Source organism: Bombyx mori, chromosome 11 (assembly GCF_030269925.1).
Source record: "Bombyx mori chromosome 11, ASM3026992v2".
In the NCBI taxonomy this organism is placed as follows: domain Eukaryota; kingdom Metazoa; phylum Arthropoda; class Insecta; order Lepidoptera; family Bombycidae; genus Bombyx; species Bombyx mori.
The window spans coordinates 12,216,246-12,236,123 of record NC_085117.1 but is presented as its reverse complement, the minus strand read 5'-3'; the positions used below and the strand labels follow the sequence as shown (position 1 = coordinate 12,236,123).

Here is a 19,878-nt window from a genome sequence, read left to right as displayed (position 1 = left end):
TTGTGAATTTTTTTTTTATTTTCCAACGAGTCTTAGCAATATTCAATATCTTTTACATGTAAGTGTAATTAGTCATTTATGTGCGCGATTATACAAACAATAACAACTTCTTAAACATTAAACCTCTTTACAGTATAGCTGATACATTATCATAGTGCTACTGGTTCAAAGAATGCTGGCTGGCCATTTAATTAGGGACACTGAGGTATTGCGTTCTAATTTCATAATTGGAATTTTAATACTTTTTTGTTTCTTTTCTTATTGTTTAGTGGTCGTTTTGGCGGCAATCCAGATTTTTTATTTTAAGTTTTGAGAATTATTTTGAAGAAAAATGGGCAAAATAAAAGTTGCGATCCAACACTACGAAAAATTATCATGAAGTTTGTCGAGCGTGGTTGGTCATACCGAAGGATAGCACAACATTTAAATTGTTTAAAAACTATGGTATGCAATGCAGTGCAACATTTCAAGCGCTATAACACAGCTTTAAATGTGTTCAGAACAAAAAGATCGAGAAAAACGACTCCGCAAGAAGATAGAATGATAACCAGGTTAGCTAAGAAAGATCCGTTTCTAGGCTCTATTTTAATTAAACACGAAGTGTTTGGGGCAAACGAAAGAGCCGGTGTATCTGCGAGAACCGTTCGACGACGTTTGGTAGAAGCAGGGTTGTTCGGAAGAGTGGCTCGCAAAGGACCGTTGTTGAAGAAAGAACATAGAAATGCTCGTTTGGCATTTGCACGTAAATATGGACATTGGACCTACACCCAATGGCAACATGTACTTTTCTCTGACGAGACCAAGGTTAATTTGATTTCTTCAGATGGAAGGCAATATGTACGGCGTCCTGTAAAAGCGGAAATGAATTCAAGATTCACAAAAAAACAGGTGAAACATGGCGGTGGAAACATTAAAATATGGGGTTCATTTTCTGGACGTGGAGTGGGACCTGTGAGGAAAGTTCAGGGTAACTTAGACCAACATCAATACAAGACGTTATTGGAAGAAACTATGCTTCCCTATGCTGAGGAGCATCTCCCTATTATGTGGACGTTTCAGCAGGATAACGACCCGAAACATACCGCCCTTTCAGTCAAGTCGTTTCTTACCAGTCAGTTTGTATCGGTGCTAGATTGGCCAACAAATAGCCCGGACCTCAACCCAATTGAGCACCTTTGGCACGAAATCAAGAAAAAAGTTGCCACTTATCGTAATACAAATTTGGATGAACTTCATGAAGCTTTTTGTGAGGCATGGGCAAACATTCCTGTCGAAACATGTCAGAAACTGATAATGTCTATGCCACATCGGTGTCAAGCGGTAATTACTAACAAAGGTTTTGCTACTGGGTACTGATTTTACACGTAATAAAATGGAGCTGTTAAAGATATTATAACACTGAAGATTATAAGTTTTGTGTAACTGTATTTTTCATTATACTTTACTGTCCTTAATTAAATGTCCACTACAGAATTGTACCTTAATATTTAATACATGTTTAATCTTTGATATTAAATACTTTTTCTATTTATTAAATCTTTTATTTACAGCCATTTATAGCATAATAATCGGACCACATTATGCAAATAATAGGTGCTGAGAAATCAATAGGGTTTTATATTTAAATGTACATAACCGGTTATAGCCCTTCACTATCTTGAATGTCCCTAATTAGTTGACCACGACTGTATATATATATTTATTCGTTCCATCCTTTTAATCAGTTTGCCGACATCCATCCAAATGTATGGATTTATCGGTTCCGTTTATAGGGTAGTAGATGAAGCATCAAGTTTGATTCAGTGGGATAACGGTCATAGACCCGGATTGACTTAAGAGATTCCTGAGCTCGGGGTAAGTTTGATGCGGCGGAAGAAATCCTCCACATTGATTTGGTAAGATAAGTTGCTTATCGCGTTGGACAAGTTATTTGACAGTATTTCTATGGATTCGACGGTGTCCTTTGGGGATGGGGAAGAGTCCGGGCTGTAAGGAAGGATCAGAGAGGCATCTGCCAAGCTACTGCTCAATTTCTACATATCCACCATGGTCCTCGTGACCGGGTCTGGGATGCACGGACGGCCGAGCTGCATGACGACAGGTCGGTGGTCGGAGTTGAGCTCTGACATTACTTCGATAAAATGCAAGCGCAGAGTTACGTTCTTAAGCAGTTTCAGATCGATAGCGCTCGGACGATGAGCGATATATAGGAGAAGTGAGTCGGGGTTGGAAGGCTGATGATTTCGAAGGAATTCTAATGAGAGTATCCTGGAACTTCTTTTCATGGTGCCTGTTATTTTCTGTCACTATACCTAGTCCAGCCCTAAGATCTGTTACAAACGAAAATGCATGCATTTTTTTTAATGAAGTGTTGTAATATTATTAAAATTTATACCTACATATTTATTAGTTTCATGAAAAAATAAAAAAAATATTCTGTTCGAAATGACCACCTTTGGCTTTTATTTTGGCCACGAATCTATGGATTTACGCCCTGTTTCCAAGGGAATTTTCGTCACTGCTTGCTCCAAAAATTTTTTAAGAAACTCAATGTCGCCGTGTCGTTTAAAGCAGGCCATGTCTTCTAAAACCGACAATAATTGGAAGTCTAAGGGGTTGAGGGCTAGATGAGGGGCCAGTCTTCAGCTCTTATAAAGTCCGGAGCGTTGGTTGCTAGGCATGGGTAGTTCGTGCCTTGTGACCTGGTGCAGAGTCCTGCTGGAAAGTACACGATATACTTTTTAAAAGTGTATTGCTGGGAGGTTTCGCAACACGATCCAAGACTGTATCTTGATACACTTTAGCTGAAGTTTTCACTAATTTTTTACGAAAATGTGGTTTTGTGAAGACACGCCCCACTAAACCATCACTGACGCAGGATGATGACTACGTTGTACCTTTCCGACCACTTGAACAGCATCTTTAGAACATAACTGTGAGCGTACATTTATCATTTTGCTTATTGTAGTGTTCCTCAAACGTGAACATTTTTTAATCGGTAAAGAGAATATTTCTGTGCCTTTCACGTGCGTATCGCGAAAGAAGGCGTACTTATTGATCGATCCACTACATTGAGAAAAAAGAAAAAGAAAAAATATTGATTGACAGGCATGTCCTGTATATCGACGATAAGCACCGAGCTTCAGGTCTTGTTTTTTAATATGCGACAGTCTAGCGGGAACCTTCATTTTTCGCTATTGCGAGCAAAAAATCTTATTAGATTAGATATTATTAGATTTTTATTATTTTTAATTTTTTTATTATGATACTAATTTATGATATATATTTTTTTTACCACATTATTAGATTTTTTGCTTCCTAATGGGGTTTCGACGAACTCTGGCTTAACAGCATTAACAGCCTTTGTAGTTCCAACAGCACGCTGCCACCCCGATCTTTTCTGGTCTTCGACAGACGAAGTTTTGTTGTATCTGTGATAGTCCAATATACGAACATACAGCTGAGACCACGCTTTTGAAGTGTCTGGAATATGACCGACGGCTCTATACTACTACTACTACTTTTAAAACTACCACTACTACTACTTTGTACAAGGCGATCACTGCAATCCTATATTTTCTTTAACTTATAGGGTGTTAAGGTCCATAATGTAATTTGATAAAAAAAAAAATTTCTATTCTAAGATTTCTTAACATTCCGACGTTTGGTGCTTCGGCGAAAGCCATTTAATCTTTGAATTTAGTTAGTTTTATATCTTTCACATCAAGCCTTTATAAAAATATTTATGTAGACACTGTAGATAGATACCTACTAAGATTTTTTGTTTTTAAAATTTAACATTCTCTTTTTTTGGGCCGAGGTCGAATTTCCTACTTGATAGCCTCCTCGTGCTGAGGAGGCACGCAAATTATTTCCCAGTCAACGCGACAGTCGCTGCAGATAGAAGGTAGTGTTTAAGGACCCACTTATTTGACTATCTTTCATTTTTCGTTCCGGACATGACATGCTAAAGCTCCCTGTCGTGCGGCCTTCTGTTGAACTCTCATAAATCGACCATCACCTTTGAAGACTCGCCCCAGCTGGGTGCTAATGCATTAAGACAACATGGTTGTCTATAGACTCCAATATCCACTAAACACTGACAAGCCTTGAATTATTCAACCCATGAAGGCCAATAAAACAAATCACTAAGTTATTATGTTTTATTATCATCATCATCATCTGAGTCTAATAATTCTGTTTTTCTAAGGCCTATTGACTGTAGTAGATTACTGGAAGGACCAGATGCAGCTTTTTCTTCTTTAATACTTTGCAAGAAATTTTGTAAAATATTTTTCTGATTGTGTAATGAGTCTATATCATCATTTCCCAGTTTAGATTTCATTTCTTCTTCTAATTCTTCCGTAATATCTCCATTTTCGGAAATACAATCTTCATCATCTAATAAATCTGACTCTTCTTGCACATCATTTTGATTCATAGTCAATAATCCCAAAAACTTCTCAATGCAAGATTGAAATTCATCTGCCTCAAATTCAATAGTATTATTATCAGTATATTCTGATTCAATCCCCTCAAAGTTTGAAGTATTATTTAGAAAATTATTAAGGTCCTTTGTTATCGACTCTGGAGTAATTTCACTTTTTACTGTAAATTTAGATTTTTGGCCATAGCGTGAATTTAATGTATTATTTAACTCATCAGGATGAATGGTCATCCAGTCATCGTTATCATCTGAGAAATCCAAATTTGTACTATTATTTTTTATATTTTCCATTTCTTGAGTGAAATTTTCTGAACTTAGTGTTTTTGCAATATTGTAAGATGCATTAGAACTTACTGAGCATTCAGTATTTAAGAAATAATCCTTAGCTTTTTCTAAAAGCTGTTGATAATCCCTAGAACCCTCTAAATTACCTTTAAAATAACCATTGTTCCTTAAAGTAGCAATAAATTTATTATATGCATTGGTTAAAAAAACCTCATTTGATGAGTTGGTTATAATTTGATAACCATAGGAAATTTTCAAACCAAGTAAAGTGCTCTTATCATTTGTGGATTTTCTTTTACTAAAATGTTTAATAGGTTTTGACTGCATCAATATTGCATACAAGAATTTAGTAAACTTCACTGGAACATCCACTAAATGTTCATAATTAATCACAGGACAGGACTTAGATTCTTCATGATTACAATAGGCATTAATAAAGTTAGCAATGTATTGAGGTTCAAGTTTCACTAAAGTAGCTACCTCTATTGGAAGTCTAACAACTGATGTATGGAAATAATCACTTAAATGTTTAGAAAACTTCTCAATTCTTAACGATATAGCATTTTCAATTTCATGTGTTGACTTAGTGTCTTTATTGATTTCCAAGTATTTTAATGCTTCTGATATTTCTAACTTCTCATCTATACTTGCCACATGTGGAGGTATTATATGTAAATTGTTGTTGTAAATGAACACCTGGAAAAATGATGTGTATATTAAGTACAAATATTTTATTTTCAAGCATTAGTGATTTTATGAATGTATGTTGTATGATTTAAAAACTTACTTTATCTGAAATTGAATTAAAATTCAGTATGAAAATCATTTTGACAAATGTATTTTTATATTATTTATATTTTAAATTAAAGCTAATGATTTCATATCTATTCCATAAGTTCATGAATGTCAATTAATGTAGATTACTCTAAACAGGCAAAACTCAATCTATTATGTATAAACTGGATACACTGGTATAAATTGGAATGGAGATCAGAAAGAATTCTAAGTGATAGCTAATGCCTTGAGACTGCCAAAAATCTCTTATTGTATAATAGCTGTCCTACCCTCATATCACACAACACTTACTCTATTTTCTGTAGTATTTGAATTTGCCCATGAAGGCAAATAATTTGCAGCTTCTATTAATAAAAATTCACCATCACTGTCTTTAATTTGTACAACTATGTTAGTGTATAGCTTTGTTATATTTTTTACAAGGTAAACTATGAACCATTCATCTTCAATATTGTCACCAAAACATGTTACATTAATTAAATGCATAGGATAGTCTGAAAAAAAAAGATAAAATAAAATAACATTTAATTGATTAATAACATTTCTAAAATTATAAAAAACGTCTTAAATTTCAACAAAGGCTTTTTCAAGTTAATGTGTATAAAACAAGTGTCTAATCAATTATGATCAGTTTGTTTGTCTCTTTGTTTCTTTGGCTTATAGGAAATTTCTCAATTAATATAATATTTTATTTTTTCAGTCGCTCTCTGCAAAAATAATGGTTTATAGGTTTTGTTTTTTTATTCTCTACAAACAGGATAGGATTAACTTATTTTTAAAATGGTGTATAAAATTTTCTTCTGATATTTTGTATGTACTACTACTTGTACTCACTGTGTAGATTTTTATTCTCATAAACTGGTAGAAAGACTTTGAAAACATCTCTATGCCAGATGTAATCTTTTGACAAAGTTAAGATTGTTTCATTGATTTGGTCACACAATGACACCCATTGTGATCTTTCAAGCAATGATAAAGAATAAAACGTGCAATATACGGTATCTTCGTGTAATGGTTCAGAAAAAACTGCATTTTTATTGAAAGACATTTCTTCAATCAAATATAAATTTCAATGTTAATTACACTGAATATGAAACTTTTAAAGGTCTATGGTTATTCGGCCTAGCATGCTATTTTTTTTAGGGATTTTATGACCTGGTAACTATAATCTTTAGGTCATGTCTAATTTTAATTTATATATATATATATTATAATTTTTTTATTGCCCTTGTAGGCAGCGAGCATACGGCCCACCTGATGGTGAGTGGTTACCGTCGCCCATGGACTTCAGTAATGCCAGGGGCAGAGCCAAGCCGCTGCCTACCGCTTATATTCTTATTTTATGAAAAAATGATAATATGGAGTGAAATTAAATGAAATGAGATGAGGTGATATGGTATGAAAAATAATCTCAGTAAAATGGTGGTCATTTACTAAGGCTTTTTCAGTGATGGAACTTTTTGGAGGATCCCGAGAAGTTACGTTCAGCGGCTTTATGTCATTTTCCCACATTTGTGCACTTTCACAGATACTAAACAGTTAATAAATCACCATTATTACACATTTAAACCCGAAGAAACACTAAATAGACAAAATAAAACAAATCATACAACTTCACTCCTCGCGTTCCAGCCAAAAAGTCCACTAGCATACTAAAAAAAACTCTGTAAATGACCACCATTTTACTGAGATTATAGTTCATCCCATATCATCTCATCTCATTTTATTTCATCCCAGTTGATTAATGTCTCAAATTAATCTTCTTTTTTTTTATTGCTTAGATGGGTGGACGAGCTCACAGCCCACCTGGTGTTAAGTGGTTTTTGGAGCCCATAGATATCTACAACGTAAATGCGCCACCCACCTCGAGATATAAGTTCTAATATCTCACTACAGTTACAACGGCTGCCCTACCCTTCAGACCGAAACGCATTACTGCTTCACGGCAGAAATATGTAAGGCGGTGGTACCTACCCGCGCGGACTCCCAAGACGTCCTACCACCAGTAAATTCATTCATTTCATTTCACTCCATATTATCATCACTACATAGTTTATAACAAAGTCGCTTTCTTTATCCCTATATCCCCATGTATGCTTAAATCTTTAAAACTATTTATTTGTAACGGATTTTGATGCGGTTTTTTTAATTAATAGAGTGATTGAAGAAGAAGGTTTATATGTATAATAACATCCATTAAATAGTGGAGAAAACAATAATAAATTACAGTTTCCGAAGCGAAGCGAGGGCAGGTCGCTAGTTTTTCATAAAAATAAGAATATAAATCAAACATGACATGACCTAAAAGTCTTACTTACCAGGTCATAAAATCCATGCATAGATTATACATTGAGTGTCACTTCCATGTTTTTATTGCATACTTTTAGTTTTGTCCCTAGTTTATTACACTTGATATTTAGGATTATGATTTCTGTCGTCTTTCGTCGCTTGTGCTTAAATACTATTTGATCTTCACGGCTGTTTGTCAATTAAACTCATGTCTTGTCTGTCGTATATCAACGATTACGGATCTGATTCAACGAATAGTGACAGTGAAACTGAACAACATCTGTACAAAAGGTCATACTACCTGCATTATTATTTGATTTTTGATTATTTTTTATCAACATATTCCTGATAATAAACTTTATTTGTTTCAGAGTGAAATTACCAGTTCCAGATCTCAGTCGTGTGCGAATAGTTTTAACTGAAGAAACACACATAGACGATCATCAAAAACATAAAGGCCGAAAACGTTCTTTTCCACATGTAAGAGGAAACTGGGCTACTTTCGTCTATGTGCAATGTATGTAAAGATTTTATAGGAAAAGTTTAATTTTATTGCTTAGTTGGGTGGACGAGCTCACAGCCCACCTGGTGTTAAGTGGTTACTGGAACACATAGACATCTACAACGCAAATGCCCCATCCACCTTGAGATATAAGTTCTAAGGTCTCAGTATGGTTACAACGGCTGTCTAACCCTTCAAACCGAAACGCATTACTGCTTCACGGCAGAAATAGGCAGGTTGGTGGTACTTACCCGAGCGGACTCACAAGACATCCTACCACCAGTAATTATGCAAATTACGATTTTGCGGGTTTGATTTTTATTACACGATGTTATTCCTTCACCGTGGAAATCAATCATGAATATTTGTGTTTTCTTCTAAGCCTAATAAGTTGCATAAGATGGCAGGACAAGATTTGATCATGTGCAAGTCTACAACAGATGCCTATTTCTGCTGCAAAGCAGTCAGAAATCCAGCTTAATTAATAGGTTAGCCATTATTTCTACCTAATTAAGATATAGAACTTATGTCTCTGTTGACTTTAAGTCACGAATCAATCATCTAAATTTCTGTGAAACCAAATGGAGGGTGTTTACATTTCAGTATGGAAATTTGTATGTTAGTCAGTTAAATGTATTTAAATTCAAAATATTTAACAATTGTCAAAAAAGAGTTAGTTATTAAGAATATCTTTAAATAAGTTTCAACTTTCTAATGAATTTCCCTATCTTAAGAAGACCAAAGTTATTATGGACATTGCTGTTGTTGTACTATAGGATATCCAGTATTACGTAAAGCATTTTTATGGTGTTATATTTTTTATGTATAAATCCAAAATGTTTATTCTTTTCATTAGATAAACATTACTGCTACAATATAGGTTTTTGTGATTGGCGACTGCCTTAAATGTAAACACCACCAAATATTATTTTACTTGTTACACCTCTGTAATAACGTAAATAACGCATGGATGTTTATTGTGGAATTAAAACTGTTTTGTTTTGAGACATGATTGAATTTTTCAATTCTATTTCAGATCCTAATGATGACTTTGTTAATAAATTGAGTAGAAAAGTATTAGATGCCTTAACAGAATCATCTCATACTTGGCATAAATGTGAAAATCTCCACATTACTTTATCAAAAACAGTTGTCCTTAATTATCATTGGATAGCACCATTTCACAATTCTTTAAAAAAAACTTTAACAAATATTAAATGGTGAGTTGATTACTTTATACTCGCAAATGAACAACTAGGTAGTTAAGCTTAACAATAAAGCTCTTAACAATTTGATTTGTTGTTTTGAAAATTTCCAAATTAAAATCAAATAATCAACTGTGAAAATACTTTTCAACTTGCTCATAATATATAACTTTTTATTATTTGCATACACTTTTTGTCACTGGAGCCTACAAATGAATAATTTGAAATATAATAATAACTATACATTTGGACAGTAAATATGTATATGTTATCCTTTAAAGTTTACTAAAACATTCAAAATCCATTTTTTTTATAGTTTTGAACTTGAATTTGATGAGCTGCAAGTATTGTGCAATGAAGATAAATCTAGGACATTTGTTGTGTTGAAAACAAATCGTTTTAGTCATAAGCACTTTTTTGCTATAACTAAGAAGGTTGATGAAATATTGAGTGAATTTAAACTACCAAAATTTTATGATGTAGGTATGCTTTTTATTTTTTAATTGTTTATGAATACACTGCTTACCTAGTTCTGCAATGATTACTGGAGCCTTTATGATGTCCAGATAGGTCTGGGTAGAAGCTTACTATTTCTGTTAAGTGTATTTTTATATTGTTATACATAAATGTGCTTTTGAGATAACTTTACCATGGATGGCAATACCATACATAGAGGAAACCTTAGGAATGAGAATTATTTATGACCTGTGTAATTTTTATTAGTGAACTCACTTTCAACAAGTCTTTATTATGGTATAAAAAGGAGATGCCTAGCATTAAATGGGTCTTCATATAAATATCAGTCACTATGTGGATGGAATTAACTAACTGAATACTAAAAACACCTAAAAACTATTCTAAACTATTCTTTTTTTAGCTTTTTAGGTGTATCAATATTCACATTATGTTAATGTTATAATAAATTTTAATGTTATTAATTATTTATGTTTAAATGTGTATATAATGTTTATACTGTTTTTATAGGAACCTTCTTTCCACATGAGCATACTTTGGACTAATGGGGATAAAGAGACAGAGACTAATGGTGCTCTTGACAAATTAAATCAAATCTTGACACCAGATTTTCAGGAATTAGCAAAAAATATTTTTATTGATAAAGTTTACTGTAAAAGCGGAAATAAGACATTTCAGTACCATTTACCATCAGATCGATAGAAATAATATATTTGATAGAAAATGAGTGCTTCCAAAGATAATAGTATCAAAAAAGTGTACATTAACCCTAATTTTACGGCCACTTCCATAGTCAATAAAAACATGCCCTTGAACAAAAACTTCATGTATGTAAATCGTCAATTTTCTAATCTAAGAGAAAATGAAACCAAAAATAAAATCTTTGTAAATCCAAACTTCATGAGATCTGCTCCTAGACTTGAATGTAATCCGATATCTTTTGAAAATAGCGACGTAAAAAAAATATACGAGTGTAATATTGATGAAAATATTTCATTAAAAAAAACAGCAGATAGACCAGCAACAGTAACAGATAATAGAGTAGTTACCTCTCGTTACAGTTTAATACGCAACAAGAATAAAAATATAAAGGAGAATTTAAATTCAAAAACAAATACATTTAAATTGAATAAGTATAAATCTGTCCCTTTTACTGATATAAGAAGACGCACTATGGATATTCAAAATTCTTATGTAGTTTCAAGTCTACCAAAATTATGCAATATCCATTTAAATAAAATTGGATCCGACAATTTGAACCTATCCAAAACTAAATACAACGAAATTAACAAAAACATTGGTAGTGTTTCGAAAAAATTGTGTAACAGAAGAAAAATCTTCATTGAATCTAGTAAATTAAGAAAAAACAATATACCGTGCCCTTTGTTCAAAAAATTTGGGAAATGCATACGACAAATAAAAGGAAATTGTAAATTTTTGCATGATAAAAAACATGTGGCCATTTGTCGCAAATTTTTAAAAGGTATTTGTCATGAGGATACTTGTCTATTATCTCACGATATAACAAGTGAGAAGATGCCTACATGCTATTTTTATCTTAAGGGAATGTGCACTAAAGAAAATTGTCCCTATTTACATGTGAAATTAAATAAAAACTCTAAACTGTGCTCAGATTTTCTTAAGGGATATTGCGAAAGAGGAACAAAATGTGAATATAGACATGTAAATATTACCAATCAAACAAAAAAACGATTGATGAGGACAAAACAAATAACATTGTTAAAAGTAAAAAATCAACATACGGAAAAACCAAATAAGAATGAAAGTGTTGAAGAAAGTCAAAATGAAAGAAATATGGATTGCAGATACTATCGGGACATTAAACCAAACTTCGAAGATACCAAAGCAGATTGTGGCGTAATAAAACCGATTCGATGTAAGCTAGGAAATCTGCCGTCATTCATTCAGTTTGAGTGAAACTCACTGTTAATTTTATTACTATGTAACTAATAATAATTATTATTAATTATAATTAATATTATGGTGAAATAATTTAGTGAACTTCAATGTAAATACCTAATAATCGTTTAATCTTGAATAAAAATATTTTGCAACAGTTGAATTTTATTTTCAAATTATTTATTTTAAAGCCATCTAATCAGTACTAAAGTATTTCCATTATTTAAAAGCAGCGAGATGCTTCTACCTGATACAGTTATTTAATTCTTGAACCATTTCGGAACTTTACTGCTTTTAGATGTAGTTGGGGAGTTCGTGTGCGAGTTGTGTATTTCTTCCAACTTTCTCCTACTCGGAGCCCTGTAATTAGTCAAGTATTAAACAATGTGCTTCACTTCTAATTTGACACTTTGAAGTAAGATGGGATTTGTCGAGTATTCCTTACATTTTTTTACATTGCATTACATTCCTTAGTAAAATAAATCTTACCGATATTTTGAAGCTAAAATACTAGCAGCATCACTAGTAGTAGTGTTGGAATATATTTCTTTTTTCAAGTATAAGGAATCTGGATTCTCTTCCAACCATTTGAAATGCATATGCACACATGGCACAAACCTGGCTTCAAGCAAAGTCATCTTTGGTTCTAATGTTTCTTTTAGAGGTGTTGTAACTGAAAAGATAATATTCACAATTTTTTTTTCAGAATGAAACCAATTATTTAACAGAGAGGGTAGGTACAATTTTTCTACATAAACATGTGTCACGTGTTCAAATGATCTCTATAATTAATGAATTTGCATAATTACTAATGGTAGGGCGTATTATGAGCCGTACCATGTTCCTATTTTTGCCGAGACGTACTTAGCTGTTCTAGTTTGAAACCTAAGTATTGCGACTTAAACGTCATGACTCACGATGGATCGCGTGACAGTGCCGTCTATAGATCACGGTAACAACCCACCGTTTTTAGTAAAAAAGCTGTAATTGAAAAAATAATAAATTCGTTTGACTCACAGATATGAAATGGTTTTTCAGGATGCGCTAAATGTTCCTTCAGAAAATTTGTGACATCCTCGATTGTGTCAGTAGGAGCGAAAATACCTTGTAGAATCATATGATCGGGAAATTGAATTCTAACAACGGCATTCTTATATTTGTTTAATTTGACTGTTTCCGTAGTCTGAAAATTATAAACTCATAATCTATACTATTATTTAAATATTAATTAATATTATAAAGCTGAAGAGTTTGTTTGTTTGAACGCGCTAATCTCAGGAGCTACTGGTCCGACTTGAAAAAATCATTCAGTGTTAGATAGCTCATTTATTGAGGAAGGCTATATAACATAACGAACAATACAAGCGGAGCACCAATAAAGAATGTTTCAAAATCGTTTTTTTTTTCCTGTTGAGAGCTTCCGCTGCATGCACTGCGGAAACGGTTAAAGTTTCGCTAAATTAATGTATGACAGAATTTTTCTCCTTTAAAAGATCTAAATAAATTTCGCGACAGCATATGTGTATAAGTTAAGGTTGGCTCACTATAACGTTTTTTGTGTTAAACAAATTTGTTCTAAAATAAAGCATTTTTTGTGAAAGTGTTTTTATAAAGAATATATTAATCCTTATCCAAATAAATACGTTATTCATTACAACATTGAAACACCTAAATCACTTCAAGTCTATCACTTTGAAAATTACAGATTTTTCTGGATTTCTCCAGGACCCCATCATCAGATCTTGATGATTACAGGACCATTCGGAAAGTCTACTCTTTCGAACAAAAAAAAAGAAAAAAGAATTATCAGAATCGGTTCAAGCATTTTCGAGAAATCGCTGAAAATACCTACATAATTGAAAAAATGATGGTCGAACTGATAACTTCCTCTTTTGAATTCGGTTAAAAAGCGTGATTTCGGTACCTTAAATAGCTCCTTAACATTCTATTAATCAAAAATATATATAAAAATATATACGACGCGGACGAAGTCGCGGGCAAAAGCTAGTAATAACATAATTGTCCAATAATAGATATTGTATATACAAGAAGATTCAAATTAAAATTTACCATAAAGGTGGTTTTATGTGTACAATAGCGAAGGAAATACCACGTCGTTTAATCAAGTCGTAATGGGCATATTTATTTAAGTGTTGGAATTCGACGTACCTACATACGAGGGTTGTTTTCAATAAATAGTGATAATGCGATACATTTTCTTTGGAAAGAACAATCCAGGCGCTTAGTAACAGAAATCGACACAATTAACTTCAGTGCGCCGCGTAGGGCATCGGTGACTCACGTGGCAGTAAAATGGTTAAAAATACAAGTCATTTGATTACGTCGTGTCGGAACGTGTTTTTAAAAATGGATAAAATTGAAGTTCGCGTGGTAATGTCTCTGCTTGAAAAAAATTAGGAGCTGAGACTTGAGAGCAAGTTCATGATCCTCAATATTCTACAGTTGCGTGTTGGTGTGCAGAGTTCAAGCGATGAATCATTTCATCTCATTTCAGTCAGTTCATTTACGACGACCACCGCACGGGACGCCTTACATCAGTAGTGACTGAACAAATGATTAAAAAGTTCAAAACATTGTCTTGCCGGATCGTAGTGTTATTGTTTGTTTTATAGCAGAAGAAATTAAGATTTCTATAGGAAGTTTCCATAATATTACACACACCCATTTGGGTATGAAAAAAGTGTCAGCGCGTTGGGTGCCTGACGCGCAGAAACAAACGAGAACTGAGAATTTCACAAAGCTGTTTGCGTTTGTCATAAAGAAAACCTTGATCGATTTTTTACTTGATTCAGAACTATGAACGAACCATGGCTTCACGATTATGACTGGGAAACGAAAAAAACAATCCATGACTTGGAGGAGACGTTATCTTTTTTTTTATTGCCTTTGTAGGCAGACGAGCATACCACCCGAGGCCCACCTGATGGTAAGTGGTCACCGTCGCTCATGGACGTCAGCAAATCCAGGGGCAGATTAAAGCCGCTGCCTACCATTAAGTACTCTCCGCAAGCCTCATTTGAAGAGGGACATGTCATAGCGCTCGGAAAACACCGTGGAGAGGAGTGCATTCCAAAGCCGGATGGTACGTGGCAAAAAAGATCTTAGGAAATGCACTGTCGATGAACGCAGCGGTTCCGGATAATATGGATCTCCAGAAATTTAAGGCGATTCCATCCGATTTGGATGATTATGGGTTGTTTTTTCTGGGATAGCCAAGGGCTGGTAATGATCGAATACCTTAATCATGGAGCCACTGTTATGAGGCATTGTACGCAGGACATGTTATTTTACGTTAAGTTAAGTGAAGAAGGTACGGCGTGGCAAACTCGCTAAAGTTGTTTTGTTTTACCAATATAATGCCGAGGGCACAAGTCTAGAGTTGCGATAGTTACCATTCAAAGAGTTGGCTTCGGATTAATGAAAAACCCACCATATTCACCGGTTCTAGCCCCTAGTGATTTCGACCCATTTCCTCGATTTAAGCAACATCTAAAGGCCATAAATTTGAAGATGACGACGCACTAGTCGCCGCGGTACACGATTTTTTAAGGGACCAGGAAGACTTTTATAAATAAAAAGGGAATTTTAGCTTTCGAAAAAAATAATATACAAAGCGTATAAACCTGAAACGTGACTACGTTGAAGAATAAAATAATATTTAATTAAAGATAATTGTGTCATACTCTATCACTTTTTATTGAATACCCTTAATATATTATTTGTGTTCAGATATTGATGCGACACATCTATTTTATCTGTTAGTTAAAAAATAAGGTGTAGGTAAATCATGCCACATTACAAATTTAAATTAAAAATTACCTCTTTCTCAACCTCCTCTCGTTTTGTGGACGTCATTAATGGGGTGTTTTCTAACTTTAATCGCTGTTGCTGTAAATCTTTGTACAATTTACGTACTTCCTCAATGGTCAATTCATAGAAATCGTCAGGAAGATCTTCTAAATCATTTTCTATGATTTCTGGTTGTGTGAATACAATAGCTTTTTGTGTACCCAACTAAGGAAAAGAGGCTTGGTAAAAAATATAGATCTAGTTTAGGTTTCTATAAAACAGCAATATTTTAAGTAACTTACAAAATTTACTTCTTCTTCAATTTTAAGTCTCCTTTCTAGAAATTCTTGTGATAGAGATGAAGAAGTATTTCTCCTATTGGAGTCCATTTCTGACATATTCTGAGTGTCTTGTTGAATTTCATCATTTACAAAATTTTTATCGAGATTGTTTATTTCTGTTTTGCTGACTTCAGCTATATGCTGCTGTTGTTCTTTGACAATTTTAAGAGTCTTTACAGTTGGTTCTGACAAGAAATTAATGGGAACAGAGGGTCCTGGCAATGAAATGGATTCATCAGGTGTGTTCTTCTCTAATTGTATGTCACTTCCTTTATTTTGATTTTCCGAATTTTTATTTTCAGATATTGGGCAACGATATACGGCAGACACATTTGCTTGCCTGGAACAAAACAAAAGGGTTCACCTACAATCTATTTGTATGAACTTATAACATGATAACATCGGACTTTTTTTTTTTCCCTACCTATTCGCTGGTAGCCTATTCCAGCCCAGACGCCCAGACGGGTAGATGAAGCTCATGGGCTCAACCGGAATGAATTTGTTAACACTTTTTTTTGTGCGGGGGTCCGAACCTCCTACGAGGGAGCAAGCGGGGTTTGTGTGACTTAACGGTCTGCAGGTGTTGGGAACAGACCGCGGACCCAAGGATATTTTTTGGGCCCTACCGCACCAAACGACTCAATCTTGCACTCTTACACCCGACGTTCGATCGCCGCCCGGGGTTAGAACCCGGTCGGAGTAGGGCGGTTCCCGCAATCAACACTTTAGTCAAGCTTACGGTGATGCCGGGCCATCGAGGTGATCGTCGACGACCAACGACGCCGGTCTTCGCGGTATGGCGGCCAGTCAGACCATCCGGTCAATGCCGCTGGTGTTCCGGGATACCCCGCTGGGTCAGCAGAACCAGCCTGTCGGGTCGGAACCCGATACACCACTGACCAGGTTGCTCAGTATGCTTGGCGGCGTCAGTGACGATGGCAATGCGGACTGCCTCCCATCCTCCTGGTGCCAGGGCGCTTGATTGTAGCGTGCAGCACTGCTCCGACCCCTTCAGGTCGTCCCGTGATCATCACCTGCCTTCTCACAGGGGCTGGAGCTAGACGAACGCCCTCCTCCTATCCCCGGTTCGGCGACGACGGCACGGCGCCGAGAGGGAAGAAGAGCTCTCCCTCTCCCGTTCGGCGGCCTCCTTTTGGTAGATTGTGGATTCGCAGAAGTCGAGCTTCGCCAGCGAGGGCTCGTCGCTTTCGAGCATCGTCGCCACGACGGTCGGCAGCGACAAGTCCGGTCATATTTTCGCAATTAGGATGCAGCGCTGCTCCGCGAAAGCGGGCAGTATGCGGGCGTGTGGTCTACGATTTTCTCGTCACAACTACTGCAGACGTAGTACTTCAGCGTCGGTTCCCTGCGAGCGACGAGGCGCACGTACGGCCAAAATAGCTGTGTGCACCTGCGTCGCCTAGTTTGCTAACAGTAGCTCTAGCAAGAATAGTGCTGCTAGCGCAGAATCTACCAGCGAATCGGATACGCGATCCACTGAGAATACCAGTGAGAAACTCAAGTTGTTATCACTAAATGTGACATGATGCAAGAACTGTGAACAGTTTGCAGTGTGTAGTATACCCGTGTATGTATCTGGTTATACTACTAAACTATTTTTACTGCTAATATGTAGTCAATAATTAACTTAAATAAAATTACTTAACTGTAATTTCAGAACTTTCTTACCTAGCATCTTCTAGCTTATTTAGCAGTCTCAGAATGGCTTTGCCTTTTATTAAACCAAGATGTCTTAATGATTTTAATTTGAGAGCATCAACACCGACAACTTCCTGGCGCATATATAAAATACATGGATTTAGCAAGGAGCCAAACTCATTAGGTGCTAATTTCATTATCATATCATATAATGCTATGTTTGGATTAAAATCAGCTGTTCTTCTTTCACCTAAAATAAATAAAAAAACAATTGTAAAAACACTGGTGCTGGTGATCAAGTTAATATATAAAGGGTTTGTGTTTTATGTTACTTCATAAAGAGGCTGGAACTATAAAAATTGTGATCTTCCTCTACCTAAAATATAAAAGTAATATTTTTTCTAATAAATAATGCTTGATTAACACTACTTTTACATTTTAATTTCACATAAATGTACTTTTCTTTGTGTCTATGATTTGTGAAAGTTGAAGGACATACATCGTTTGGAACCTTTGGGTCTGCGGAGGGACTTCGGTTCCCTCTGTATTTTGTACCGAATGTTCCATGGGGAGTGCTCTGAGGAATTGTTCGAGATGATACCGGCATCTCGTTTTTACCATCGCACCGCCCGCCACCGGAGTAGAGTTCATCCATACTACCTGGAGCCACTGCGGTCATCCACAGTGCGTTTCCAGAGGTCTTTTCTGCCACGTACCATCCGGCTATGGAATGAGCTCCCCTCCACGGTCTTTCCGAGCGCTATGACATGTCCTTCTTTAAAAGAGGCTTGTGGAGAGTATTAAGCGATAGGCAGCGGCTTGGCTCTGCCCCTGGCATTGCTGAAGTCCATGGGCGACGGTAACCACTCACCATCAGGTGGGCCGTATGCTCGTCTGCCTACAAGGGCAATAAAAAAAAAATAAAAAAAAAATACTATATTTATTATTGTTCTAATGAGTCTGGTAGCGTCTAAATGACATTAGTAGTTCAATTATAACAAAAATATCATGTCCATCAAAAACAGTAGTTTCCTTTTTTTTTCTTCAGAAAACAGATTTATGTTATTATACTTACCATCTTCTAACATTAAACCAATTGTGACAATTGATTCCTCTCGTCTTGTTTCACACTCAACCATTTCAAGTGTAGCTCTATTTGGCACATTAGAAAATCGTATTGTTGTTGTTAAATCCATTATCTGATTATGAAACTTCAAGTTGTAGTCTAAAGGTTGGAATCCTTGTTTTTTACATGCATCCTCTAAGATCTAAAATTATATTGATTTGACTAATTAAACCTTACCACTATTACTATATGATTGATACATTTACACTAATTTGCAATTTAATTTTTATTTATTGGTAATATTGTAATTTTTTTTATATCAAATTATTTTAAATTATTATTGTAATGTTAAAAATGGTTCATCAAGGCTGAAACATCAGTATTAGAATAAATATTATAATCACTACATTACACAGCAGTCATGAAGAATATTTGTGCACGAATTGAATACAATTTTGCATTTTATAATGAATTAATCGAAATAGTACATTTGAATTCAGTGTTTGAGTGTTTTTATATAAACAAGCATCAAATAAATATTCATAGTTTACCACCAACAAGACAACTGAAATGGAAACTTATAATAAGCATAGTTACGGGTAGTTTAAGAAACTAAATTTTATAAGTTTTCTGAAAATACTTTCATATTAAACATTTACTTTATAGCATTCCAAATCTAATACCTGTAACATGCTAGTGTCTGGTGTACAATGCACTTTGTGTCTTCTTCCATTGGGTGTTAAAATGATGATATCTTTCGACATTATTTATTTTTGTTGGTTTTATCGTTTTACTAATTGAAATGAAATAATTATTTTACGATCTTCCAAAATATCTACAACTTCCTACATAACCTAAAACTAAAATACAAATTAAGTAACTTTACATTACAAACAACAAGTCATCTGTTTATAATTTTTTATCTGTCCCCAATTTGATTCTCTTTGCCTCAAATATTAAGTGTATTTTATCTATGCTCTTTGCATGCACAGACTATTTAGGTACTAAGAGATGCATATCATAAGTGTATTTATTATCTATGCTTTAGATTAAAAATGTACGTACGTCGAAGAAGCAATGGTAAT

General features: G+C 34.7%; 4 protein-coding genes across 5 annotated transcripts; 2 read left to right on the top strand and 2 right to left on the bottom strand.

Moving 5' to 3' along the window:
• Positions 1-4,149: 4,149 nt before the first annotated feature.
• On the bottom strand, positions 4,150-6,674 carry LOC105842382 (protein ecdysoneless). Its single transcript, XM_012694999.4, has 3 exons — positions 6,362-6,674; positions 5,819-6,021; positions 4,150-5,428 (listed from the first exon to the last, which is right to left on the bottom strand). Exons 1-3 carry the CDS (start codon positions 6,573-6,575, stop codon positions 4,157-4,159), a joined length of 1,689 nt encoding a protein of 562 aa, XP_012550453.2. The 5' UTR covers positions 6,576-6,674; the 3' UTR covers positions 4,150-4,156.
• Positions 6,675-7,836: 1,162 nt separating this feature from the next.
• Positions 7,837-12,074, top strand: LOC101740070 (U6 snRNA phosphodiesterase 1). Of its 2 annotated transcripts, none has more exons than XM_004931438.4 (5): positions 7,837-8,107; positions 8,188-8,333; positions 9,355-9,538; positions 9,840-10,002; positions 10,508-12,074. In XM_004931438.4, the coding sequence occupies exons 1-5, from the start codon at positions 8,025-8,027 to the stop codon at positions 10,697-10,699; spliced, it is 768 nt and encodes a 255-aa protein (XP_004931495.1). In that variant the 5' UTR covers positions 7,837-8,024; the 3' UTR covers positions 10,700-12,074. The 2 variants fall into 2 exon arrangements, with proteins under 2 accessions (XP_004931495.1, XP_021207209.1); XM_021351534.3 differs by having other exon boundaries at positions 7,865-8,107; positions 9,840-10,006; positions 10,508-11,802.
• Positions 10,721-12,074, top strand: LOC119629105 (zinc finger CCCH domain-containing protein 3). Its single transcript, XM_038013846.2, has one exon. It carries the CDS (start codon positions 10,721-10,723, stop codon positions 11,933-11,935), a length of 1,215 nt encoding a protein of 404 aa, XP_037869774.1. The 3' UTR covers positions 11,936-12,074.
• LOC101735844 (tether containing UBX domain for GLUT4) lies at positions 12,028-19,750 on the bottom strand. The gene is made up of 8 exons (XM_012695000.3): positions 19,477-19,750; positions 18,803-18,995; positions 17,758-17,977; positions 16,030-16,408; positions 15,758-15,952; positions 12,935-13,100; positions 12,407-12,590; positions 12,028-12,277 (listed from the first exon to the last, which is right to left on the bottom strand). The coding sequence occupies exons 1-8, from the start codon at positions 19,555-19,557 to the stop codon at positions 12,178-12,180; spliced, it is 1,518 nt and encodes a 505-aa protein (XP_012550454.1). The 5' UTR covers positions 19,558-19,750; the 3' UTR covers positions 12,028-12,177.
• Positions 19,751-19,878: the final 128 nt, after the last annotated feature.